General features: G+C 29.5%; 1 protein-coding gene across 2 annotated transcripts; it reads left to right on the top strand.

Annotated features, from left to right (window-relative positions):
- The first annotated feature begins 11 nt into the window (after nucleotides 1-11).
- On the top strand, nucleotides 12-23,618 carry LOC121118788 (neo-calmodulin). 2 transcript variants are annotated; one of them, XM_040713373.2, is made up of 4 exons: nucleotides 12-143; nucleotides 19,023-19,195; nucleotides 19,259-19,393; nucleotides 20,791-21,052. In XM_040713373.2, exons 2-4 carry the CDS (start codon nucleotides 19,046-19,048, stop codon nucleotides 20,956-20,958), a joined length of 453 nt encoding a protein of 150 aa, XP_040569307.1. In that variant the 5' UTR covers nucleotides 12-143; nucleotides 19,023-19,045; the 3' UTR covers nucleotides 20,959-21,052. The 2 variants fall into 2 exon arrangements, with proteins under 2 accessions (XP_040569307.1, XP_040569306.1); XM_040713372.2 differs by having other exon boundaries at nucleotides 16-148; nucleotides 20,791-23,618.
- Nucleotides 23,619-27,992: the final 4,374 nt, after the last annotated feature.

Here is a 27,992-nt window from a genome sequence, read left to right as displayed (position 1 = left end):
TTTTTTATTCCTAGTTAGTGTTTTCTAGAGCAGTTCAATGAGTGTGTCAAAAATTATACTTGTGGGAGGAATATTCTGTTGTACATATGTTCATTTGTTCTGTGCCACTTCAATAATTGAAATTTAATCAATCAACCTTTAGAGTAAGGTAAGAAAAAGCATGTTTGTCGAAAATAAGTGCAAAAAAAAAAAACGCAAACTCCTTTAAATATTTTGACACTTTTGGTGTAAGGGGTAATACATTTTAAAATCTTACAAAGTATGAATAAAACTGACCTTTTTGATAAATAATTAGGTTTATTTTTGGATTGAATGGCTTATTTTTTGATGAAATAAAGTTTGTTTATTTTTTATCTTTTTGGATCCCTTTACTAAACTAAGTCGATAATTATTTTAATGACTTTTTTTAAAGAAAAGAGTGTTTTTAAAATGTCATTTTTCTATAGAAAAAAGAGTATACATTATTATTACTTTTTTTTAAATGACCTTCATTTCAATTTTTTATCCAGTGAAAACAAAAATAATCAAACATTCCGAGTAACATCCCATTTTTCCCAACTAAAATATTCCCTACCCCCTTGCCACGGCTCTGATCCAAGTTGAGTTACCCAAAGTAAAAATTATTAATTAATTGTCTCACAGAAGATTTTGTCCTGTTACTGCTATAAACAGTAATTTATATAGAGTTGTAGAAAATATGAACGTAAAGGGTGCGATATCACATTCTAGTTGACAATCGGAAGAGTATTTTCTTTATTTTTCAAAGTTGTTATATTTATTACTTAATTCTTGAGGATCTAAGTATAAAGTATTCACTAGTTTGTGTTCGCAAGAAAGATGGAGAGTAATACTGAAGAGTGGTTAGAAAATTATAAGTGTAAATTCTTGTTTGACTCAGAGTAGGATTAATGATTGACATTTGAGTAATTCCTTCCTATGTCTTTGCCAGATACGGAGTGGAATTTGTGTTTATGTGATTGCTCTCATAGCAGCTCAAAGGTAATTTAATAAAAAGTCATAGCAACAAATTTGCTCATTTCTAAAACCTTATTCCGATTTTCATGATTACTTTGTCATTTTTCGGTTTCTTAAAAGGCAAGTCATATTTTATGCAACTCTAATCGTAGGTGACTAAAATGTAGACCTAACAACAAGGAATTTCTACTATTCAGTAATGAGAGATCCATGCCATTGTAAGTGAAAATAAAACGCATGCACAGGTGTTTTGTATTAAAGATAAGAAAACAGAGTAAAGGTATGTTACTATTTTTAATCAAAGACTTGACATCTGAAAGTCCTTGTAAAATGGAAAATATTTAAAGTTATACGACACCGTCATTCTATAAATTTAGTTTTGTAGATCCTAACGTGGGTTGACATTCACAGCCAATGTAAATCTAAAGTTGGAGACACCAGGCATAGTTGTAATACATTTTGCTCAATTACTACTCAGATTTAGTTTGAACCAGACACGTCAAATTTTGACACAACCTTCTAACAGGCAACATATGACTGCTGCTGTTTGAATATATTTAAAGGTTACACAAGTTGGTAGTTTGAAAAGATGAATAAACAACCATTGAATCGACGTAGCTTATGGACAACCCCCTCGACAGAAATTGAACTCTTGAACTCAATGTGCGTATGTTCACGCCCAGGTGATTCCTGGAGAAATAAATATACTTAAAGTATGTATATGGACTTCATACAAGATTACTAGGTTAGTTGGAGTAAATGTGGCATTACTATAATGGTTAATCACAATTAAACAGTGCAACTCCATCTAAGCAATTAAAGGAACATTTAAAAAAATCAAAAACTTACAACTCCATAGTTCCAACTCCATTTTTCAATTAGAGCCGTGATTTTTAAACAGGAGATGGGAGGTATGAATATTTGAAAACGAGTCACCGGGCGTACTCTATATCATAAACATATTTTGATCTAAGAATGAAAAATGTAGTCGTATTAATGAAACAGGACTGTGCATCATATATCATAGAACTTGTTTACTGGGTGGACTGTATATAATGCTCTCTGATGTAAATCATATATCTTTTTTTTAAGATAAGAAATAGTAATGTAGTCGTATTAGTGAATATTGCAGGGGTTGTGCATGTATAACAAGGACAATGTTTCTGTTTATTTATGGTCTCGTATGTATATCATAATTCATGTGAGCGCTCCAAAGACTAAAATACTTATCAATCACCCCAAAAAAAAAAAAAAATTTTTCTCAAACTCATATAAATTATTCTTTCATCCTTGAGGAAAGAACACATATGAATTGATATAAGTATTGAGTAGGTACGTTTAATTGTGCTCATGAAACGGAGAGTAAGAGTGATGATTTCTTGGGGAATTATTTTCTATATTGTTAAAGCAAAGTTTGTCTTTTAGATGTATTACCGTTAGTAACTTTATAAGTCTAAGTCCTAGTTGGACTTAGAGTAGAGTTGAGGATCAAAGTCGGAGCAATTCCTTAGTGGTATTTGTGATAATTTATTTTCTCTCATAGCTACTCGCAACTAATCTAATACTTTGTCATAACAGCTAAGCTGCTCTTCTTCAAAATATTGTTCAAATCGTCGGTCTAATCCGTTCATTTTTTGTGTTTGATATTTGTACACACCACCATGTCATATTTTATGCAATTCTTTGAATAATTCTCTTTATTTCGTGAATATTCTTTAATGAATTGACAGCAAGTTAGCGTTAAAATAGAAGTAAAGTATTAAACATTAACAAAAAATCATAAAATCAAGGGCACTACATAAATGGTCAATTAAATCCATTGTTAAAGTAGGACCTTGAAGATGCTTTTTTAAGGAGAAAAGTATACATACATATGTATATAAAATGTGTCGTTGGTTGTGGATAGATGTATATTATCTAAATATACTACCTAAAGACAGAGAGAACGCCCCCATCTATCAAAATCTTATAATAATTATTGATTAAAACCTATTTTTTTTTTTTAAATAATTCAGATAGAATTTTATATGTGGAATTTCAAAATTAATTGATGTAATTAGTGTTTGTTTCTTTTTCAAATGGATAAAAAAATCATTGTTGCTGTATAATCTTACAATTCTTCAGTTTTTAAAATAAAAATTATACATCGAGCAATTTTTCTGATACTTAATTAATAGTTTAATTAGATATCTTCACTTTTTCAGTGTTGTTTTTTTGCAATAGCTTTTATTATTATTCTCTAATTTTTGAGCACAGAACTCATGAATTTACATAACAGGTTTGTGAACAGAACACCAAATTGAACTTCGTTCCAATAGAACGTGTGTTCAATAAACAGAATGCAGAACTTGACTGAATTTTTTTTTAATGGTAAAAAAGATTATTTAGAGTTCCATTTAAACAGTACTGACAAAAAAAAAAAATCAAGAAATTAAATTTTATATATTTTTTATTTATTTATTGAAACAGGATTTAATGGGTTGATAAAGCATGTACGAACGCTTGGGGAATCTATTTTGTAGCAGTGTGGCGGAGGAGAGGTGTCCTTTTTGAAAGCAAATATCGAACATGAAAGTTTCTAGTACACTACCTTAACTCGAACATATGAACTTGACCAGTTCAATAATTTTGAACCATGGGACCGAGGCTGATCATATGAGCAAATGTAAGCAAATGGACCACTAAATAATAAAAAAAAATGGGCATCATCTTTCCTTCTGATACCACGAAATATTTCACGATTTCTAAAATAACAGTGGTTCTCAAACATTTTTATAGGTGAACTGCTGAATACATAATAGCAGAGATTCTATCTATAAGACCATTAAGAGATTTTTCCTTTGGAGTGAGTGGGAGGTTAATTTTGGACAAAACATTTAAAATTTGACCATTTTTGGCAAATGCATTGTAACAATTTTTTAAATGACATTTCTTATAAAAGCCATGGTTATTATTTCTTTCAGAAGAACTGCCATCATTTACAAATTTGAAAACACAAAAAATTATTTAGACTTTATGCGTAACATACGCATATAGTTGTATATGTTGTGCTCCAAAGGTAGTCAGGATTTATCTGAACGACCCTGTATAATCAAATTATGAGGTTTCATGAAGATGCAATTGAATATACGTTTATGTCTGTAGTATCATTAGACAATACGGGCAACGACCTTTATCCAGGGTCGTTCCTAACATTTTTTTTTCTTTGAGGGGTTTATGATAATATATTTTATTTTTTTTTTTTTTCAAGAATGTGAAAAATGTAAAATTGACAAATAACTACCTTTTTTAAGAAAAACAAATTTAGTGGTAAACTTTTTGAAAAATTGTAAGTCAAACTTTTTGGGAAAGAGAAGATTTTGTCGAATGGCCTTTTCTTTGAGAAAAAAAAATATATGAATAGCTTTTTTTTGTATTTTGACAAAAAATACTTTTTAAGAGAGAAACACAAAAAAGTTTTCCTTTCAACAAAGCTACAACTACGGGGGTGTATTGTTGGGAGGGGGTTGGAGTAACCACTGCTCACATAGATCCGTAGTCATGGACCTAACTTTATCATGAATATGTCTACACACATACTTTTAAAACTGAGGATAGTCTTTGAAATATTTTGCAACCTTTTGTCACAATATATATAACTTTTTTTAATAGATTTCTTCCATGGTTATGTATCAAAGTTAGTTACTACATGTGTACACTTTAATGTGATAGTCATGTACAATGTACATCAACAATGCATTTATCATACAATATAACAAAATATTTGAAGAAGTGTTAAAGGTCTTTAGCCAAAAAGAACAAAAAATTAAAGGAATGATTATCAACCTTGAGATAAGTGTATAAAATAAGAATAAAATAATAAATTTTGTCAAAGCGTTGTTCTTCTGTTGTTTTTCCTATGTGTCCTTCATATAGATTAAAAGGCATATGAGTTGCTCCCATGGATAAACATGCGTATATATTTATTAATTTTGCGAGTATGAAACTTATTTCATTTGCAGGGATGGAAAAGGTGGGAGGAAACCCCTGATAGTTAGGAAAGAGCAGGGCTAGCTGGAACGAAAATCCCTTTTTGGGATGTTCCTTAGCTGTTGAAGTTATATTGAGACCTGATTATCAGTGATGGGGCGATTCCAAAAAATAGTCCCGATGCAAATTCTTTAATATTGGTTTCTGTTCAAAAAATCTTTTTTTTTTTTTTTTTAAGTTTGAAAAATTAACTTTTTCGAAAAAAATTAAAATATACAACTAAACAACTAAATATTTTTGAAAAATCCAAAATCCACAGCTGTTCACAAAAAAAAAAAAAAAATCCTCAGTTACTCAGAAAAAATAAAATTTTTGGAGAAAAATTTCAATAATCTACAGTTGTTCACAAAAAAAAAAAAATTTTTGAAAAAAAATTAAATATTAAACTTATAATATACTATTTTTTTAAACAAAAAAATCAAATATTAAACTTATAATATACTATTTTTTTAAATAAAAAAATCAAATATTAAATTTTTGGCGAAAAATTATAATAATATAGGTATTTACAGAATATTTAATTTTTGAAAAAATTTCTAACATTAAATTTTTTAGTAAAAAGCAAAAAATCCTCAATTTTGTTGGGGGTATTTCATAACATATAAATTAATAATTAGTTAAATACCAGTATAAAATAAGAATCGGAATCGAAAATTAAACATTATTTCACCTATGCCAATACTGATTCCAGAAAAAAAAACTCGATTCTCTGATTTCCGATTAATCGTCCCATCACTAATAATATTATTTTTTTTTTTTTTGTAATGTTTAAATCAATTTAATGCAACTTTTGGCATCAATTTCAAAACATTCAATATAACATAATACTTTAGCAATAAGATCGATTTTGATGTCAATATTTTTTGCATCAGGTACAAATCGAAAGATGTACAATGATCATTAAATAATAATAGTATCTGTATAATTGGATAAAAATTTAATTTTTACCAAACAATATATATTTTCATTAACTCTTTCAATTTCAACATTTACTGTTCAGCTTCTATTTTTTATTCACAACGAATAATAAAAAGAAAATATTGCTGACCCGTTTTTTTTGGACATGTCAACCTAAAGAGTGAATTTTCTTTTCCAAAGCTGCTATGATTATTATTTAATTCCGGAGAAGTGAACATCCCTTTCTATTACATACATGGAATTTTTGCTTCTTCATGGAATTTTTTGGGTTGGGATGAAAAAAAGTTAAACAAAATTGGGAAAAACATTTTTTTTTAAATATTAATTTTCTTAAAAAAAAGGTCCTTCGGGGAAATTAAGTAAGAGACCCAAAAATTTAATAATTGATTTTTTTTTCCAAAAAACATATTTTTTTGTGAATAAATATGTATTATTGAATTTTTTTTTGTCCAAAAAATTTAATATTTATAACCTTTTCTCAAAAAAAATAATCTCTGAAACTTCTTTTTTGAAAATTTTTGTAAGCAGCTTTGTATTTTTGAACTTTTTTTGCAAAAAATTGTAAGTCCTTGTTGTACGTAGAATTGAGGATTGACATCGGAATAATTCTCCTTGTATATTTAATTCTCTCCCCCCTCGTCACAACTGCCTGTAGCTGATCTAATGAAACGTCATGACAGTTAAGCTGCGCTCCTCCAAAACATTTTTCAAATTGTCAGGACAACCATGTTAATCCTCCTTTTCTTTTCTTTACATACCCAAAGTGGTACTGGTTATCATCACTGTGTATGTCCCGAGTTGTCCCAACTAGTAATTTGTCAACATGAACGACACACATTCTTTGTTTTGATATAAAGATACTCTATGGATGGAGCCGACATGTCGTTAAAAAGAAATAATGAATCAAGAAACATGTTCCTCAAGTATATTCATGTCATAGACTTAGAAATATTTTGAGACGACTAGTTATTTTATGGCAGTTTGCCATTTTGGGGCAGACATTATTTTGAATATAACGTTCGAGTACAAGAATTCAGCTGTTACAAAAAGAGATTTGATAGGAATGTCCTTAGTTTGAAGAACAATGTTGTACTATTCAACGTTAATCACAGTTGCTCCCAGTTGATCTAATTAAACGTCATGACTCTCTGAAACATTCTTTAAATGCTTAGTTTTGTCATGTTGGTTTTCCGTTTCTTTTTTTTACAAACCGAAAATACTTAGAGCATCAAGGTCGTCCTCAAGGGAGGACTGAGGGGCTGTGCCCCCCCAAAAAAAAAAAGATTTTTTTTGTTCCTAATAGAAAAGGTAATATTTGAAAAAAAAATTGAAATTTTGATATTTAAATATTTTTTTCAAAAAAATTTAGAAATTTTTTTGTTTGATTTTGAAATTTCTTCTCCGAAAAGTTTAATATTTAAAATTTAATTTCAAAAAAAAATTCTAAAAATTTTCTATTTTTATTAACTGGTCTGGATTTTCGAATTTTTTTACAAAAAAATTATTTCTTGTAAAGAGCTATGGATTTTAGAAATTTTTCTCCTAAAAATTTAATATTTCAAATTTAATTTAGAATTTTTTTACAAAAAAATGTCATTTTCTGAGGAAAAGGTCGGAAGTTTTGAAAAAAGTAATCCAAAATATTCTTATTTTTTCAAAAAAATGAATTTGAATTTTTTTTTTTCTAAAAATTTCAAATGCCAAGCCTCTCCCAAAAAAATATAATTCTGCAGATTCCCTGGATATTCAATCCTACCTATCAGTATTTAAGATTATTATAAATTCTTAATCAATTCATAAGTCTATAGCCTCTTTTCTTAAAGTCTTTTTTATTCCATACACTTATACTTTACTGAATGCTTATCGATTCACAAGATTTAATTTTTAAATTAACCACAAATATAATTGATATTTTTGTAAAAAACAAGGTTATAGAACTTAAGCTCATATTTGAATGTAAAAAGAAGCATGAACAGGTTATAAAATTCAGAAAATATGTCAAAGCACAGATTCGAGTGAGAACCGTAGCTAATATAATAAAAATAGGTATTTATTCTAAGAAGCATTGAAACACATCTCCTAGAAATTTGCTATAAAATTGAGCTTACCCACGTGCAACTAGCCTCGCCCCCTAAGGATTATTGCTGTTTTGTATTTGTACATTCATAAAATACTGTTTCAGTTGATTTAAGATATAATCAATCAGTTATGTTCTTTAGATTATAATCTATGTTACAATTTTAACAATGAACATTTGGCACAAATATTATATATATTCGTATTATACCTAATATTGTACTATTTCAAATAAATCACACCAGGGGGACATACACAAACAACGTTGTCACTTATGGAGGTAAGGCCTAGAACTACGTCTATCCTAGTTGGGTAGGGGGAGAGGAGGTAACATAAAACCGCGTAGAGCTGAATAATATACCAAGATGGGTTGAATGACGACGTCAAATGGAACAGTGGACAAACATTTGAAAAAATAGAGAACTCATCAATCTTTTTCTTTTCTTTTTTTTTGAAAAAAGAGAGACATCGTATAGATATATATATTTATACATTTCAGTCTATATAATGGGTAAATAAACAATTTTTTTTTGTTTATTTTCTGATATAAAATGATTTACGACACATTTTGAAATGCTTAAATTTGATTCTAGTACATAAATGTGGGAAATAACACTATTTTAGAGCGCAATTTCGAGACAAATTTCGAAAAGAACAGCACAATCAGATTTGAAGCTTGTATTTTAGATGAAATGATAAAAATCAGATTAGATATACCCGGTGTGTGGTTGAGAACTGGACACTTATAGAAGGGATAAATGAGAAACACACAGGAAAGGAATTGATAATTCCTCTCACCAGGTGACAACCCCTCCCCCCATTAAAAAAAATATTTATAAATATATAATCCTGCAGAAACCTCTGCCAAACAAAATTATGCCCACCTGTTTGAGGTTCCAGCGGCGCATCAAGGCCCTTATCATAGTCGATGAAGGCTACATTGAAGATTATAAATTCCAACACATGTGCCAACATCTCTAAGAAGTATAATTAATAAACTCGTACCTCCACTAGCTTCTTAAATTAAAATTCAAGTTTCAAAATGTTTAGTTTTCAATTACGCACCCAGTGTAAATATATAGACACAGATCATTACGGAATTATGTAAAAAGTATGAACAATATGTACACAAGACTGTCTAATTTGAAATAAGTGCTAATTTACAAATTACAGTTCTTTATCCATGTGTTGTATGTTGGTGATATGTATATTGTGTACGTTTTAGTCAGATGTAACTTACTTTCCAATTATCCATATTGAATATACTATGCTAATTTTTCTAGAACTCATCAAAACATTTGGCGCAAATATAAAATGATAGTTTGAAGCATTCCAATATGTGTGTTAAAGCATTTCTATCTTTTTTTTTTCTTAGAGGGTGCAACAAAAGAAGCATGTGGTTCTAGGGAGTAAAGAAAAGATCCATATAAGGCCCTTATTGGAGGAGGGGCCTAAAAATTATGTGAAAATAGAACCATGGTGTTTAGAATGACGTCCAATGTTGCCATTATTTTAAAAGAAGGAGGAATGTAACCAACTCAGGGGCATCCGCGGGGGTGGGCTAGAAGAGATGTAACCCCCTCCCCCATTTAATTTTTTTTTGCTTTTCTAGACATTTTTGGTCAAAATGAAAAATATTTATGTGAAAATAGGGTAAATTTTTTTTTTTCAAGATTCATTTTCTTAAAAATAAAGTCATTCTAGCAAATTATGGAGCAGAGCAATAAATTTAATATTTCAAAAAAATTTAACTTTTCAAGTTTTTCTCTATAAAATTTAGTTTTTTGTTAGTAATTGTGGAATTTTGATTTTTTTTCCCAAAAATTGAATATTTGAAATTTAACTTAACAAATTTTTCAAAAAATTGAATATTTGAAATTTAACTTAACAAATTTTTCAAAAAATTGAATATTTGAAATTTAACTTAACAAATTTTTCCAAAAAATTAATTTTAAAACATTTTGTGAATACTTTCAAATATTGAATTTTTTTTTCCAAAAATTAAATATTTGTAATTTAACTTTACAAATTTTTGCCAAAAAATTAACTTTAAAATTTTTTTGTGAATACTTCAGGATTGTTTTTTTTTTTTGGGACTAAGCTTCTCCACTCCCCCGCCCCCCAAAAAAAATATTTATATATATATATTCTTGATGACGTCCCTGCAACATGTTTTATGTTTTATTCAAATATTCCATATTTAATATTATAAGTAATTATTTGTTGATAACATATGTAAAGTGTGATAGATAATTTATCTAACCATGTAGTCAATAGACAAGGTCATAACTCGATTTCTTATGTTTATATTTATAGCTGCCTAAGATTTTTTTTTTTTTTATAGAAACTTTGGTCTTTTTTTGTTTTAATGCAAAATTTTACACTTCAAACAAAAGAAAATATTTTTTTTCTAATTACCATGCATTTATTGTGTAGATGTATTTCCAAATTTGACTGGTTTTGGTTTTGGAGGGGAGGGGGGAATAGTGGACATACTGCAATACCAGGCCAACTCATGAAGACTTCTCACTTTTTAGTATAAGATTTAATGCTTATTGTAAGAACAGATACTATCTACATAGCCAAAAGGAATAAAAGCAGAAATATTTGACTCTTAAATATTCAACATTTAGGGAACACAATTTCATTTTTTGAAAAAAGCATGCAAATATAGTTCACACTCCATTTTGAGAAAAGTACTTCTAGGAAATATTTTTGTATCGACATATTTCGCCAACATAATTTCATTTAATTACCAATTTAAAAAAAGTTTGACAGCAATGACTATTATTAGCACAAAATATAAGAAATTTGATTTTTTTTTGTTGGAAATAGTAATGGGTCTGTCAATGAACATTGGCGGTCCTTATTTCAAACGTTGTTATATATAACGGATGTTGCATTGAAATTAGAACAATTTTCAATTATAAATTCAATAACAAATAGGTGGAGCCACAACTTTTCTTAACACTCTGCTTAATAACAATTATTTATCAATGGCGTTGATGTTTGTGTGGCGGATAGTGCAGGCCCTTCACTCTGCATGCGGCCAGAACGGGTGCAAGTCAAAGATATAGGGGGGACATCGACTTTGGCCATAAGTTTTTTCCTGACCCAATTGGCAGTATTTGCGTCTGAGAGCTTCCTATTCATTCTCACTGCTTGCATGCCACTATTTTTCGAGATAAACTGTGTTCTAAAGACCTTAAGCTGGTCAAAAATATCCCTGGGTATTATTCCCACCCGGAGAAGTGCAGAAATATTCATCCAAACCTTTCTCTTTGAACTCATTGTTACCATGAGAGTAACATGTGATACAGGATACCCAACATATAGAGGTGGCCAGAAGTATACGGACATTTTAATTGCATTTTTTTAAATCTAGGGTATTTATCTTGCTAAGCTCACCTAAAAGTACTCTCCATAAATAAAAATCTTTTGTTTTGATACCTAATATTTCAGTTTTACCATGAAGCAGCCAGAGGACAAACGTTAAGTCATTGCAGAATTGTTCGAGGGCTACAACGATGCATATGCAATCATAAAAGTGACAAACTATGCATGTAGCATCGTCTATGATCCCTGCAAGCGACTAAAGGTTAGTAAAGGGCTTTTCCATCCCTCATGTGGATCATACAAAGCAAAAAAGCAGACTGGCCACTTTCAGGGTAGGCTCAAGAGGTCCATCAAAGCGAATCCTAGCATCTCAATGGCTAATCATTCTCGGAGGAGATATATCTGTAGGAAGAACGTGGCCATGTCCATCAAGGAAAATCTTGGCTGAAAGTCCTACATCAGGATAAGTCGTTACTTTCTTAGCATGAAGATGAAGGACATCAGATTGCAAAGAGACAAGAAACTTTGCCTAATTTGTAGATCAAATCCAGGCATTATAAAGCTAATCAGTAATTAATTAAACTTCAGTTTTGTCGCTGGCTATAACCCAAAGAATGACTTCGGGCTGATGGAGGAGCGATTAATGTTTCTCCTGTGAGGAAGACCAAGATCCCATCCAAGATAATAGTGTTAGGTTTGATCTCCAGTGACAGGAATGTCATACTGGCTCACATTTTTAAAAACAGTCTCAAGTTGACCTCCTCAGTGCACTTGGACTTACATAAGAATGTCGGGATACCATGGCTGGAAGCCACATATACTCAAGATATAAGGTTCACGAGTTTTCAAAACTCAGTGCCTTGTCATGCTGCCAAAACTGTCATGCATTACCTTGACAGCCAGTTTCACGTCGTCATCAAAGCGGATGAGTGGCCTTCCAACAGCCTTACCTTAACCCATGTGATGTATATCCCCATACCTCATTGAGATCCCTGAATCTCTCTATGAAGAAGAATATGTCCTGCTTCAACAAGAAAAATGTAATAAAAGCCTGCTATGCCTTTATGTCCCGTTTATAGTTGGTGATCTATGCCGAGGCTGTTCATATTGAATGATACAACAGCTAATTTTCAATTTAAATTTCATAAATAATAAATTTTGTCATAAAATGTCATCTACAATTATTTAAGCTTAGTTAAAATATTTAGGGGTGTCTGCAGGGGTGGCTGGAGTGCCCCTCCCCCCCCTCAAAAAAAATTAAGGAATGTTTGCTTTTCACTAGAAAATTTAATATAATTTTTTTTTAAATTTCTAAAGAATTTAATTTTCTGTGAACAACAATAGATTTTTTAAATTTTTCTCCCATGAATTTAAAATTAATGTACAAAAAGTTTAACTTTTTGTGTACAGTTGTGAATTTAGGGAAATTTTAAGCAAAAAATGTAATATTCGAAATTAGATTTTTGAATTTTTTTCCAAAAATTTAATTTTTTGGTATCACTATGGATTTTGAATTTTTTTTTCAAAAAAAATGTAATTTTCTAATTTTTTCCCAAAAGTTTTGCGAATAGCTATGGATTTTGGAAATTTCTCTTTAAAAAATTTGACATCTGAAATTTTTTTCGATTAAATTTAAATTTTCAATTTTTTCTCTTAAACTTCATTTTTTGGATTAATTTAAAAAATTGCAGAAAGCAAGCCCCTCCCCCATTATAATCCTGCAGTTGCCCCTAATATTGTTCGGATACTAAGCCCACCCCTGTATACTCAGCAGTTTTTGACGGAGCTGTAGCCTTGAAATTGGTTCACATAACCGTTAAGTTTTAGGATTTAACAGAAGTATTCTAATTTCCATGCTCCATCCGGTATATACAATTGTGTATACGTATGTATCATCATATGTTCATAATCACGTATCCTTTAGAGAATTCCAACATGCGAGGTTGTTTTTTTGGGGGGGTTCTTTTTACAGGCTTCTATTAAAAAAACGAGTTATGAATTTGATTTATAAATATTAATACCTTACTCATCCTTTAACGCATTGTTATCTGCTTTTCATTTCATCATCAATCATCACTTAATGATTTACGAGGAGAAATCAAATATGTACATTCATACCTTAATTAACATTAACGGATTTGTATCTCACCTGCATTCTATGAACATTAAACACACTTATTATTTAAAAAATATTATTAAATAATGCTGATGGCCCCGTTTCGTCACGTTTATTTCTTGTAGAAAGAAATGCACAATAATTTTCGATTCATTTGCTTCTTTGATGTATATAAATACATTATAATATATATATTAAGCAATATGTCTATTTTTGTATATAGTACTCACAGTCAAAGAAACGAAATACATCAATTAAACGTCTCAATATATTTGAGAATATATATTTATTTGCATTGAGTAAAAAACATATTCAACTGTCTGTAAATATGAGTTGTCCTTAGCAAATCCATCATTGCTATAATAAACATAACGTATATCTAAACAAGTAACATTTAAAAATTTATATTCAATCCTTGAAAATTCCAGTGGAATAAGATATAAGTCAAGGATCAGACAAAATTGGGATAAAGAATAGCTGTTAGTTGATTATTTAAATTTTTTGAAGAAAGTTTTCCTTTCTATTTGAAGTTCACTCAAAGGTCATGAGGTTAAATGTAAATGATTTTTCTAATATTTTTGTCATTGCAAATATTAAAGACATTTTTCTGACGATGATGTATTTTTTGTTTTTGTTTGTTGCTTAAAGTATGTAAATGTATGTCATTAGAATGAATAAATAATGAACATTGAAATCGTTCCGAAGTTATTAAAAAATACACTATTTGTGGGACTCTTCAACAGCGATTGTGCTTTTTCAAATGGAGGGCTGGGGGATAAGGGATCAATGTCTTGAGCGAAAAATCGATTGCCACATGATCAATTTGATTCTTTATTCACATAAATATATAAAGTCCGAATAAGTTTCATTCGGGGTATCAGTACCATAGTTGGAATCATAAAAATATGGTGTTAAAAGAATGTCAGATCTTTGTAGTTGCAACTTGGAAAGGGTTTTTTAATCCCAAAGTTGTTATCATTACTTTTGAAGATAAAATAAAAGTATAAAGTAATCACTTGTGTGTGAAAGACGAAAAGGTTACATTGAGGATTTATTGCGGAGTTATATGTGTTATTCCTAGTTGGACTCAGATTAGGGGGGAGGGGATCTTAATTCATGAAAATGAGCGAATTAAATTTTAACCCAACTTTTCGGACGCAAAAGGATTTTTAAGTACTCTAGAAGAAAAAAAAATGAAGAAGTACCCCTAAAAATTGGACACACTAGTACGCATACTAGAATAAAAATATACAAGAAGTTGATCTTTTCTGACCTTGATATTTTATTTGTCCTTAAAAATGTACCTTAGAAACATAAAATGTTATATAACTATTGCTTTAATTATAAAAAGTCTTTAATCATCATGACATTCGCGAGTTTTTTCTTATTACTGTGAAAATAGATTTAAAAAATAAGTATTCATGGATGAAAAAGTAATTTTTGAAATTAAGGGGTTTTGTAGGTTTTTCTTTTTTTTTTTTCAGAGTGCTTAAAAGAACCATGTAAATCCAAAAGTTCTCAGTGTAGAATTGAGTATCGACATCGAAATAATTCCTGTCTATGTTCTTACTTCAAGAACAGCGTCACCTTTATTGTATCGTGCCAACTTTTCTGATTAAAAAAAAATAGAAAAAAGGCCAAAAGCTATTGATCCTTAGGTCATTCTTCTCAACTTTTGAATTATTATTAGAATTATTCGCAGTTTAGAAGCAGCTTAGCCTAGTTCAACAAATTAATGTTCATACCCTTGAATAAGAGAGAAGAAGCAGAAAAATTGACAGCTGTTATCAAAATGCGTTGTATATTTTTGGTGAGGTAACACCGTGCTAGATACGGATTGAGATCTGTTTCTATTTCCTTCCCCGCCCTCTTATAGCTGCTTACAGCGAATCTAACAAGCTAATCTGCTCTACTCCCAAACATTCTTCAAATTGTCAGAGTTACCGTGTTAGTATTTGCTTATATTTTTTACACACCGAAAGTTCAAATTTTTTATAACTCCAACCTTCTTGTGGTACGGACTTACTGATACATCACAAACAGTATTATATTAAATTGATATAGAAACTAGTACTTGCAGCGCCATTGTGCTCTAAAGAAATTGTCTTCCCGATGACATATTCCCCAAAATTTATGAGTACGACAATTGCCGCTTATATAACAGAGCACGAAGGAAAATTCTGTTTTATTACGTCTTCAAATTCGGGCGAAAGTGCCTTGCTACCCAAACAAAAATCCTAACCACGCGCTTATAAATAAATATGAATTGCCCTCAACGATATTTGCTTGAAGGCCAAGGGAAACGTTTAGAAATATAACAGTTTTGATGGTAATTGTGCTATTTTTACTTCATTCTTTTATAGATCGTCGTGTATGACATAACACTCTGAATGACAAATTCTCACCTAATTTTGGTGTATTTTTTTTAAACACACCGATAAAAAAATATCATAAACGAAGTGTTTTCAAAAAGTAAGGTGACTTTGTATTTTTAGGGAAAATATTCATTTATTTATCAATAATTATGTCGTCCTCTTCAAAGTAATTTTCCTCAGATACAATACACTTGTGCCAATTCTTTTTCCAATCCTCGAAGCAATTTTCGGTATATCCTTGAGCCCTTCCAGTGATGCAGTCTTTATCTCCTCAAATATCCGTCCTTTCATTAGGTTCATTAGTTTTGGGAATAAGAAAAAGACTATGAGGTCAAACTCCTGATGCACTACGGAACGGAAGTCGAAAAAAACAGTGAGCAAAAATTTAAAATTTGATGAAACATAGCGTTTTTTTTTTTTTTTTTTTTTTTTTTTGTCTTGATTCTTTTGGTCAAAATTAAGTAGTTTCGGAGCTAACTTCGCTGACACTGGTCACTTGGCAAAAAAACAAAAAACTACGGCACCAGGCCACCGATATATAAATACTCTCAGCAACTTTTCTGATAGGGATTTGACGGCTTTCAAAAATAATTTTCTTCCCTGCTTCAACGTTTTCATCTGTTGTTGACGTGCTTGGGCGTCCAGAGAAAGGCTTGTCATTGGAGTCTTCTCGGCCATCTTTGAAGATTTTGTAACACTTGTAAACATATTTTTTAATTCAGAACGGTTTCAATATATGCCATTGTCAACATTTCAAGTCTTTTGGAGCACTTAATTTCCTTTTTAACACAAAATTTGATGTAAATTCTTTGATTCATGTTTTTCAATAGCAAGAAGTGTCCAAACAGGTAAAAAATTTCTAACCGTTATGCCTCTCACAAATAAACTAAACATATTACATAGCTGCTGAAATAGTAAATATATGTTCGTGGCGAGTGTCCTAACATAAAAAAAAAATAGCAAATATGCGTTGCCCGCAAAATTTGAAATCTACACTTACTTTTTGAACACTTTTGTATGTTTAAATATAATTTTACAATTTTCCTTACACTAATACTGCTATAAATGTTGAGAGCTATCCTTTCTTAAGCAGGAATTCATTCCCCCAAAAAGCATAACAAACAACTGATGACAACATGTATCTTAATTCAGTTGTACTGCATGTTTCGCTCCCGCCTTCTCCTCGCGCTCTCATAAATGTCTGGCCCTAAGTATATGTTAAAAACATTATCTATTGCAAATCAACACAAAAGCAACCTAGAATAATTTTTCTAAAAATAGAGTGTGGATTAATTTTGTATTCTAGGACAAATTATCGTCAATTTCTATTAACAAATTTTTCTCATTAAACCTTTGGAGGGCCTGCAAATCCCACTTGTAGTATTCAAAGTTGATTTTCCATATCAGTAATGAGAAATAAATATTTAATTTGAAAGGCCATACGAGGGCCAATATAAGTATTATATATCAAAGAAAGGTTTTAAACTTAAGTTAAAATTCTTAAATTGTTAATATTGTCAAATTCTTAAATTTTTAATGTTACATTTTTTGGAAAAAAAATTCAAAAAGTCATAGCTTCTCAAAAAATATTTAAAATTCTTAGCTGCTCATAAAGAAATTAATTTAAATTTTTTAAATTTAAAAAATTAAATTTAAATTTTTCTAAAAAAAAATTATAAAAGCCAAATTTTTTTGATTTTTTTTTTTTTCAAAAACCAAGAGCCATTCACAAAAAAAATTACATTTTAATGAAAAAAATAACAAAAATCCACACAGTTCACGACGTTTTTTTTTGGTTTTTTTTTTCAATTTAAGAAATTAAATTTTTGGGTAAAAAAATTGTACAATATATATATATATATTTGGGATTAGAGGACCACCATCCCACACCCTGCGGATGCCCTGTAGCCTTTCCTCTCCCTCTTGTGAATGTTAATTCAAGCCACCACTATGATTTAAATAACTTAAAGGGAATTTAACAACTCAGAACGAGAACAAAGACTTATATAAATATTTTCAACCTTTATTAATTAACTATTAATGTTGCAAAATAATCATCTTACATAATTATTCACTCGTATTTAGCATGTATTTTTATGTTCTTCTTATTTTTACTTTATCAAGAAATGTGAAGTTAAGCACGACTGGACATTAGGATACTATAATGTATACTTTATTTTTTACTATTATCAAGGATTTTTAAACGTTTTTGAATGCAAATAATATTTATATATCTTTCTTTTTTTTTGACTGGAAGGGAAAATAAGAAAAAAACATAATGAGTTGATATGAAAAAAGAAATAGAGACTTTTTTAAATAATATAATATGTTATAATCTTTTTATTTTTTAATCCTTGATATACGTATTATTTACAGATGTGTTGTTGAATCCATTCTACAGTAGAAGGGGTTACCTTGCTGAGTCATGATATTGAAAGAGTTCCATCTTAATTCAAAACATTGTGAAAGAACCACTAAGCTGTAAAAATTAGATGCAGTCATCAGGGCCGTGACTAAGATTTTTCTCGTCTGGGGGGAGGGAAGATTTTTGAAAATCTTTGAATATTTTGAAAGAATGTTTTTGTATAAATTTGTGATAATGGGGCGATTAATGGAATCGGAGAATCGGGTGTTTTTTCTGGAATAGGCATTTGGAAAATAAGGTTTAATTTGCAATCCCGATTCTTATTTATTACTTTTCTAAGTTATGAGAAAAAAAATTGCCTCTCCAAAGAAATTACGGAATTTTTGCTTTTAACTAGAAAATTTAATTTTTGAAAAAAATTTGATATTTAAATTTGATTTTTTTACAAAAAAAATATTTTTTTCTTGCAAAAAAATGAGAAGTCCTGAAATTTTTTTCCAAAAATTATTATTTTCTGAGAAAATTTATAGATTTTTGAATTTTTTTTTTTTTTTGAACAGTTGGGGATTTTTGATTTTTTTTTTTGCAAAAGTCTACGTTTTGCAAATATATTTACAAGAAATTAAATTTTCTGTGAATAGTTATAGATTTTTTGAAATATTTTTCCAAAAATTTTTATATTTATAATTAAATTTTTTAATTTATTTTCCAAAAAGCAAGACCCCCCCCAATTAAAAAAACACTAGTTCTATAATAATTCATGGTACTTGTGAATGAAAAAAATCATAAAATGAATTACCCAAAATTAGAATAATTATTTTTATTTTCATAGGTGGTACTTGTAGATAACATAAGATGGCGGATTGGCTCCCCTCTGATCTAATTATCCTATATCAAGATGCATTTCAATATGTGGACACTGATAATGATGGAATAATTACCACAAAAATGCTGGGAAGGCTCTTACGACAATGTGGTGAGAATCCTTCAGAGTCGGAAATTCAGGTGAAATGTGAAATAATGACGTATATTAACATCTACTCTATGAAAAATATTTTATTTCTCAAGGATTTAATCAATGATGTGGACAGTGATGCCTCGGGATTCTTGCATTTTCCTACATTTTTAAACATGATGTCAAAGAAATACGTTGAATTAAATGCCGAGGATGAGATTCGAGAAGCTTTCAAAGTGTTTGATAGTGTACGTTTTGATATTGGGTAGATACTCAATTATTATCAACTATCATGATAACATCAACAAAAAATAAAATACCTCTAAAATATTCCTACATTTAATACAAACAGATCCGTAATCGTAATGAGAACCCCTGATCATTGCTAAAGACATTAGCGTATCTCACATCAATATAAAATTATTTTACTTTTTTTTTTTTAAATTAGCAATAAATTTTTGCTTAACAGTATTATGATAGACAGACATGACAAAAATATGATAATTGAGGAGGAAGCCTCTTTGTAGATGCAAACTGAAAAGATGTTTTATGTCTGTCAAACTGTTATCAATAGTATTTTATTCTTGAAGAGATAACTATAAGTATAAATTAATCACTAATGGGGGAACGGTAATGAGTAAAACTGAAGATTTGTTGCAGAGTTTATGTATAGTTTCTTGTTAGATTTCGAGCGGAATGTATTTTGCAAGTGGCAGGGCCAAATTATATACGATGGCGTCATTAAAGGCGTTTGCAGATCTTTTGGGGAGAGGGACATTGAGTTTTTTTTTGACATATTGGTATGTTTTATTTAAATTTTTAGAAAAGACAAAAACTTTTATTCAAATATTTTTTTGTAAGAGATTAAATTTGAACAAATAACCTTTTTTTAAGAACAAAAAATATTCGAAAAAATAAATTTCTGGACATTTTAAATTCTTTATTATAACTTAAACAATATAAATTTTACAAAAAGTGTGGATATGGTTCCGTTGCCAGTGACTTAGAGTAGAAAAGAGGATTGAAAAGTCAAATTACTCCGTGGTAGCATTTTCTTGTGATCTAAACTGTGCTTTGAGCTTGTATTTTTTACATTTCATAATGTTTTCAGTTCTTATTATCTTTTAAAATCCTATTGAGTGTTTTCCCTATTCGGTCCAAAGGAAAAATTCGCTCTACTTCGGTCCCAAAAAAAATCGGTCTAGACCGACTTTACAGATAAATTGCTTATAACATGACATCATATGTTTTTTACGAGCACAATAACGTTATACGAAGTTTAAACAAATATAGCTTGGATTACTTTTGATACAATCGTCTCTTATATGTATTCAGTATTTGTTCTAGAACTTATCGTATACTTTAGATCTACAAAAAAATAGTCTCTCAATATATATTAGACCGAAAAAAATCGGTCCATAAATTGAGACAAAAAAAAAAATTGAGACAAAAAAAATCAGTCACGGTCTGTTACGCTGTCTGGACCGAAAAATTGGTCCAAATCGCTTAAGAAAAAATCACTTAAGACCAAATGCAAAAAAAAAGTTGGTGTCGAACCGAGTCTCAACACTAGTTTATACCCTAAAAATGACTATTCATTGTCTATACTATGAGTCCACTTATTCATATAATTAACTTATTTCAGGATGGCAATGGATATATTACAAGAAGAGAGCTAAAGATAGTCATGATGAACATGGGAGAAAAATTGTCTGATGAAGAAATTGAGAGCATTATTGATGACTCAGACTTGGATAATGATGGACAAATTAATTATGAAGAATTCTACATTATGATGAATTCTGTTAAATGAATTCGACTCATGCCAATATCATCTATCTATGTATATATATTCATTCAGTATTATATAAAACATAATAAACAAATTTGCACATTCTATATAAAAAGATTGTGTGTTTTTTTTTAATTAGCTAAATTCCAAGGAGTAGGTACAATAAATTTAAAATTAAGTTGAAGGACAAGAGGGCATTAAAAAAATCCCTACACATTAATGAAATGGCAATCCAAAACACGTTTCAAACTGGTCATAAACATCTGACCTGTATATATTTACATTGAAGGTCATAAAGATCACTTAACAACTACTATGGTTAAAAATTTACCAATATATCTTTGTACATTCAGAGTTCATTAACAAATGCCATGGAAAAACAGCATAAATTTAAAATTACATAACTTTGTGTCTTTTGAAGAATAGTATCGTCAAATCCACAAAGTATGCACCAAACAAGAGTGAGGGTTTTAGATAACCAGTTTTTAAAATTAATGAATATTTCAGTAATAAACAGAAGTGGAGACTTGGACTTGAGCCCACGTTTTGATACCTGCAACTCGACTTGATATCACAATCAAAGATTTGAGACTTGAATTGAACTCGAAACACATTTTATACTGAACTCATGAAAAGCTTTAACACAATGGAACCTATATCAGAGATTATCAACCAGTATGCCAAGGCACACTGCTGTACAGTAGAGTATGATCTAGTGTCCTGCAGAGGCACTAGATTATATATTATTATTTATCAAAGTGAACAGTTAAAACAAAATTGAGGGCTTCAAAAATAAAATTATTCTGCGGAACAAAAAAAAGACAAAGTGTGCTTGGATACTCAATGTCCTTCTCTGTCTAAACGGGAAATCAAATTTTTTGTTGCCTTTCACCACCACATATTTATGTGAGTCAGGTTTTTCCATTATGACTGTCACAAAATCAGAGGCAAGGAATAAACTGAAAGCAACTTTGGATTCTGCTCTGCATGCCAATCTCTCATCCATCCCACCGGCTTGATCTCATTATTTCCAAAAGGCAATTCCACGTGTCTCACTGAGGATAAGCATAATATGTATTTTGGTCATTACAGCTGAGAGTGACACAGGACATATCTACAGCCCATTTAATTATTATTGAATTAGCATGTTTGGTTTTTTGAACGCATATATTTGGGAAGGTGTACCTCGGAAATATTTTGACAATCATAAGTGTGCCTTCAGTTGCAAAAGGATTAGATCCCATGCTCTATATTATAATAATAGATTGGAAATGAGCTCAAAAAAAATATGAGGACTTGATAAATATATTCAAGAACTTGGCCTTAACTAAGACTTATGAGTAAAGACTTGTGACCCAGCATGGACTTGCAGTATATGGACTTTTTTCCACTCCTGATTATAAAAATGAAAATCAATAAAAATTAATATGGTTTGAGACAAGGGGTGGCAAGGGATAAAATAAGCTCTTTTCTTTAAATAAATTTTAGATTACCAAGACTAACATATTTCAGACCTTTGCAGAAAGTAATATTCTGAGCATGATAATTTTGCTTTAAAATACTTTGCCTTAACATATAAATAAATGAAGTTTGTATGCCGTTATTGTTTATTTTTGGTTGAAATCAAAAAGATGCAATATTTATTACCATTAAAATGCATTAAATGTTTATTTCTGTTGGAATAATGATGGAATTATCATCTAGCCTCATATTATGCTTGTTTGTCATTCCATGAGTCTTTTCTAGTATGAATAATCCATCATGTCTAATGATAATAACTAACGGAGAAGTGATTAGCAATTCTTCGCTTCGAATCGTTGCCGTGTTTATTTATTTTTGTTTTTCTTATTAAACTAATTAATAAATTTATTACCTATTTTGTCTCTGGTTTAAATTCAATATATTGTGAGATTTTGTTAGTGTATGGATTGAAATTTTGGGGCATGATTCCATCATTTTTCTCTCAGAAAACTACCATTTAATACGTTTTATAGAAACATACATTACGTATTTTTATTAAAAATTGCAAAAAAAAACATCAATTTTAAGCAAAAATAACAAAAAGGACGTATAAATCTCATTTATGTATATATATAAGCGTAATATCCTTGAGGAAAAATGGCTTTAAGGCGAAATTGTTTAAGGCAAAATTACCTAGAGCTGTATATTTTGAATGACTCCATATTTTAATACATACGTTTCGCCCTGGATTTCAAATTTGTCAAATCATTTACATATTATGAATTTATAATGACAAACTTAAAGAATGATTTTTCATATTCGTAGCTTGATTTATGAGAACATCAATTGAATGAGAAATTCATAAACTTTTCAAAATGATATTATATTTCATCTTCGAGATGGTAAACGATACTTGGAATTAGAAATTTCAAAGCTTGAGCAAATATTATTGTTTTCAAAGATACGCATATTTATATGAATTTGAACATATTCATATGGCAGGGGAGTAGGAATCCCAGGGCCCAGGGTTCCCATATTAACAGTCCCATGTCGAATATATTTCAGCTCCTCAAATAATTTATGCTAATCATGCATCTCAAAATTTATTATATTCAGTATTTACCAATACACCTTTAAAGTTCTAATTTTTATTTGATTAAGTATAATCTAATACTTTGCTAATGTATATGTAATGATCATTTTAAAGTAGTGTTCAAAAAGAATTCAAGTATCTATTCTAATTGAAAATGTTTGTTATTTTTAAATGATTGTTTTTTTTCATTTTTACTTATTAACATTAACAATTCACAATTTAATTGAAAATCGCTAAAAGAAAAGATGTGTTTCTTCTTTTAAACATTTAATGAGGCAGCTATTCATTTTCAGTCTGAATCTGAAGCAAAATAAGAAATCCGACGTGAAATTTACAATATAATAGTCACTTATCTTTTATATACTTTACTTGCTAAAATCCTGATAATTCTAATATTCTAATTTTCTTGGATTCTTCATACTATATCAATCCGGTTAAGTTAGCTAATCGACAAAGTCTTATTATAACAACTCCCCCCTCCACCCCCCAAAAAAACCCTCTTATTATAGCCTGTTGTTACCTTAGTAGTATTATTATGAATATAAAAAAAATAATGTGTATAAACTTAAAATAACATACACATATATATGCATCTAAAACATTGTCTAAAAGTGAAATACATTTTTTATTTACTTCAAAAAATTATCAAATTGAAATTCGCAGAGAAAATTGCAAAACATTTTTTTGCACTAATTTTTCAAAAAAAAAAATGTATCATTTATTGGAATTGTAAAAAAAAACACAAACTACCAATTTTTTTTTATGCTTGCAAAAAAAAAAGTTTTGAAGAGTAATGTTGTCAAAAAATAATACTCGATAACTGGTTTATTTTTGCAAATTTTGCAAAAACTGTTTAATAAAGTGTTCCGGAAATTGAAAATACTACCTTGATTATTAAGCGACAGAATTTGTTTCGTTTTTTTTTTGGTCAAAAAGCATCGTTTTGTGTCATTTTTTCTTTAAAAACTAAAAATTGACGTTTGATGAATAAATTGAAAAAAAAAAACAGAGAAAAAATCGAAAAATTATTCAGAAAATGACAAATATTTCCGTTAAAAATCAATTTCTATTTGTCAAATTTATATGCAAACGAATCTCCAAACAAATTTCTACAAACTTTATTTTATTAACTAATCCCATCTTCCATTGGAAGTTCCTTTTCTTTTGCACCAGAAATAAATGAAATGGCAATTTTCACCGATTTCTTTTTTAGCCCATAACTTTTTTGATTTCGAATAAATTTAGAAAACTTAGGAATTCCTATAGTTGTTTCCGAAACGCCAATCACTTATTGAGAAATAAATCAACCTTCTATCTAGTCTCCTTGAGCTGCAAATAACGGTTTTTGGTATAGCATAAGCCCCCCTTATATAACCTCAGCTCAAAAGAGGGACCCATGCAAAATTTCAGCCTCCTAGATTCAATAGGGTGGGAATGTATAAAGGAGATCTACACACACAATCTCTCTTTTATATATATAAATCAAGATGAAATCAATTTTATAAAAACAAAATTTTTGTACAAATTTAGATCTACAAAAACATAACTACCATAATATATGAATTTACTTCTAAATAACTTGATAAATGATTTTTTCTATTTAGTCTTCCCCCCTTTATATTTTTCCTTTGTTTAATTACATGTTTTCTTTCTTGTTTTAAAATATTTTGTTTAATCCAAAGATTGCCCTCAATTATTATTAATATGTTAACTAAAAACTAGATTTAAAAATAAAGTTGTACTTCAGTACTAAAAAACACATCTCAGGAAACTAATTATATTTTTTTTGTCATTTCTACGAAAATATTGCAAAAATATGATATTATAATTGCAATTTTGTGGGTGATAATAAATAATCGGCAATAAGATCACATTACAATATTGAAGAACGACAAACGACAAAAAAAAATACTTTTGAAGTAACAAAAATGATTATTTTTTTCCTTAGAGTTTTCCTTAATATATAATTTAGTACGGAAATTTAATTCTTCAGAGAATTATCATATGATTTGATAGGATTAAAGTTATTCCATTCTATATCTATTCTATTTATATAGACCTTCCCCCGACAGTGGGTCATTTATTTAAGCGAACCTATATATAAAATATATGTTGTTGTTTGTTTTTTTCAAATAGTTTGCTAGGAAATTACTACAAATGGCTAGAAATAGCACAAGAAATCATTCAAACAAGTTTCAATATTCTCAAATGTCTGATATTGTTAGTTTAAACTAGAATCAGTTATATATAACTTCACTATTTCATACCTACCTACAATAGAATTAGAATTACAAACTGTGCCCACATCACTCTTACTGAGCTGCAGGAGTTTCTCCTCGATTCATGAGACTCACGAGGCTGTCTTACATTAACTGTTGGTGAGCTTAGGGAGCCTAGTTTGTTGTTCGATCAAAAGAGGACTTGCTACTTTTTCGAGTGACTGCAAAAGTAAGAGATCGAGCAAGGAAAAGATCCTAATAAAGTTCTTACCTTCTAAATACGAGAACCTACAAGCCAAGTTCTACCTCTGAAGTCAGTGGACTGGGATGTACCTAACACTTTTGGATGACAAACCTACAGATAACTCACCAACTGCACCACAAGCTCTTGTGCAAATCAACGCAATAAACGGTATTTTTACCATGTAGATAATCACAGAAAAACAATCTGTGAGATTCTAAAGAGCCTGTGGACACTTTTAAGGTTTAAAAAGCAAAACGCAGATCCATACTATAAGATATTGTCCCTTTTGCATTGATTTTTTTCACTTATTCCTTAACAGCTTCGGTGATGATAATTAGATTAACTTCAGTCAATCTGATTGAACGAAACGGATGTTCAGGAATAGGAGAATTTTCTGAGAGTGGTTTAGAGGCGAACAACAAATACATATGATTCATTCATACTAACCTCTTTCTTTGAAAATTGACCAATTAAAATCTACAGTATTCAAAAATATATATGTATGACTTCATCAGAAACAAAAAAAGTATAACTAAAAATAACTATATAATATAATTTTGATTTGCTCATATGAGCAAGAGCGGGCAGAATGTGGCAGCTTCTTAGGTGTTAAAAAGTATATGAGAGTCCATAGTTACATAAAAGCAAACTAAAATCTAAGCATTTTAGCCCCATAACGACTATTTATACCAATTTAACCATAAAAAATCCTCATTTTCTTGTGGCCCACTTCAGTATATAACCATATATGCAATTTTGATATTGTTTTTTTGTTTTGCATAGAAAATTAACTAGATTTTTTAAATAATGAAAGAAATATCTCAACTTTTGTAACAAAGATACTGCAAAATTAAAATAAACTCCCCAAGTGATGCGGGTAAAAAAATCTTTTATAAAGTGAGCTCAACTCACTATTTTCAAATTCAATTTTTTTTGCATCTAATGGAGAATATATTTCTTTTCAAAATGCTAAATTTTAAGCAAAATCTTTGATTTTGTTAAAATTTCTACTCCGAAACTTTTGACTGTAGTGCATTTATAGAATTGGGTGCCATTTTTTTTTTTTTTTTTTTTTTGGGGGGTTAGTTATCACTGATCTTATATACATTGTAATTGGTTCTCATGCGTAGACATATATGTTGATTAAATAGCTTTGATTCAATTTAATACATCAGTTATTTTGATTTATTCTGTGAATTTTATTTTTGGGGTTGAAGAGGGGCACCGGAGGTGAGGTCTGTCCAGAGTTTCAACACATCTAGGACCCCCACAGTGAAAACTTGAATATTTATATACTTTAAAAACAGAGCTGGAAAGTTGGTACATAAAAAAAGTCGGTACATAAAATAATTGTGCAAGATATAATTTTTAAGATATTTAACAAGATGAACAACAAATCAAATGGATGTAAAGCAATCTATTGCTAATACATTCATAAGTTTCTGAACATAATTGATGTACTCGTAACCAAAGAACAACAGTGCAGACAACCTCTCACTCCAGCGTTACTCTTTACTCTGATGACATTGAATATTAAGAAGACTAAGTAATAAATTACTTGCCTAGTATACTATGTTATCTAAACAACATAGATATTTAAAGCTTTAGAGATGTTCTGGAATTGTGATTGTATAAACTTTAGAGCACGTTTGAAATTTGTGGAGTAAACTTATAAATGAGTTAAAATTTAAAGTATCATAAATTAATAGTACTTAATACCTATAATTTAAAACCCGTATAGAAAAAAACTTTACAAACAATCAATGTAAGCCTTAGATTATAAATAAGTTTAATTTACATAAATTATTAGAATTTTTATAGCCAGAGTGTGAGACCGTACAAATTTTCCGACCCCACCAAAAAAGGCACCAACTCCGCAGCTCTGCTTAAGACAATCATTACACAATAATTTTAATGCAATTCCATCTTTCATTTAGAGTGATATAGTTATGAAAGGAAAGATAGAACTAAATTAAAATAATATTGTAATGATTGTCTTAAGTAGTTAAAAGATTATTTTTTTATCGATCTATATATT

The sequence above is a fragment of the Lepeophtheirus salmonis genome, chromosome 5 (genome assembly GCF_016086655.4).
Source record: "Lepeophtheirus salmonis chromosome 5, UVic_Lsal_1.4, whole genome shotgun sequence".
Lineage (NCBI taxonomy): Eukaryota > Metazoa > Arthropoda > Copepoda > Siphonostomatoida > Caligidae > Lepeophtheirus > Lepeophtheirus salmonis.
The sequence above is the reverse complement of the archived record's forward strand: the minus strand, read 5'-3'. Positions and strand labels throughout refer to the sequence as shown.

Coding starts and splice junctions, on each gene's coding strand:
- LOC121118788 (XM_040713372.2), top strand. CDS start 19,046: ATGGCGGATTGGCTCCCCTCTGATCTAATTATCCTATATCAAGATGCA. Junction 19,196..19,258: donor CTTCAGAGTCGGAAATTCAG/GTGAAATGTGAA, acceptor TTATTTCTCAAG/GATTTAATCAATGATGTGGA. Junction 19,394..20,790: donor CTTTCAAAGTGTTTGATAGT/GTACGTTTTGAT, acceptor AACTTATTTCAG/GATGGCAATGGATATATTAC.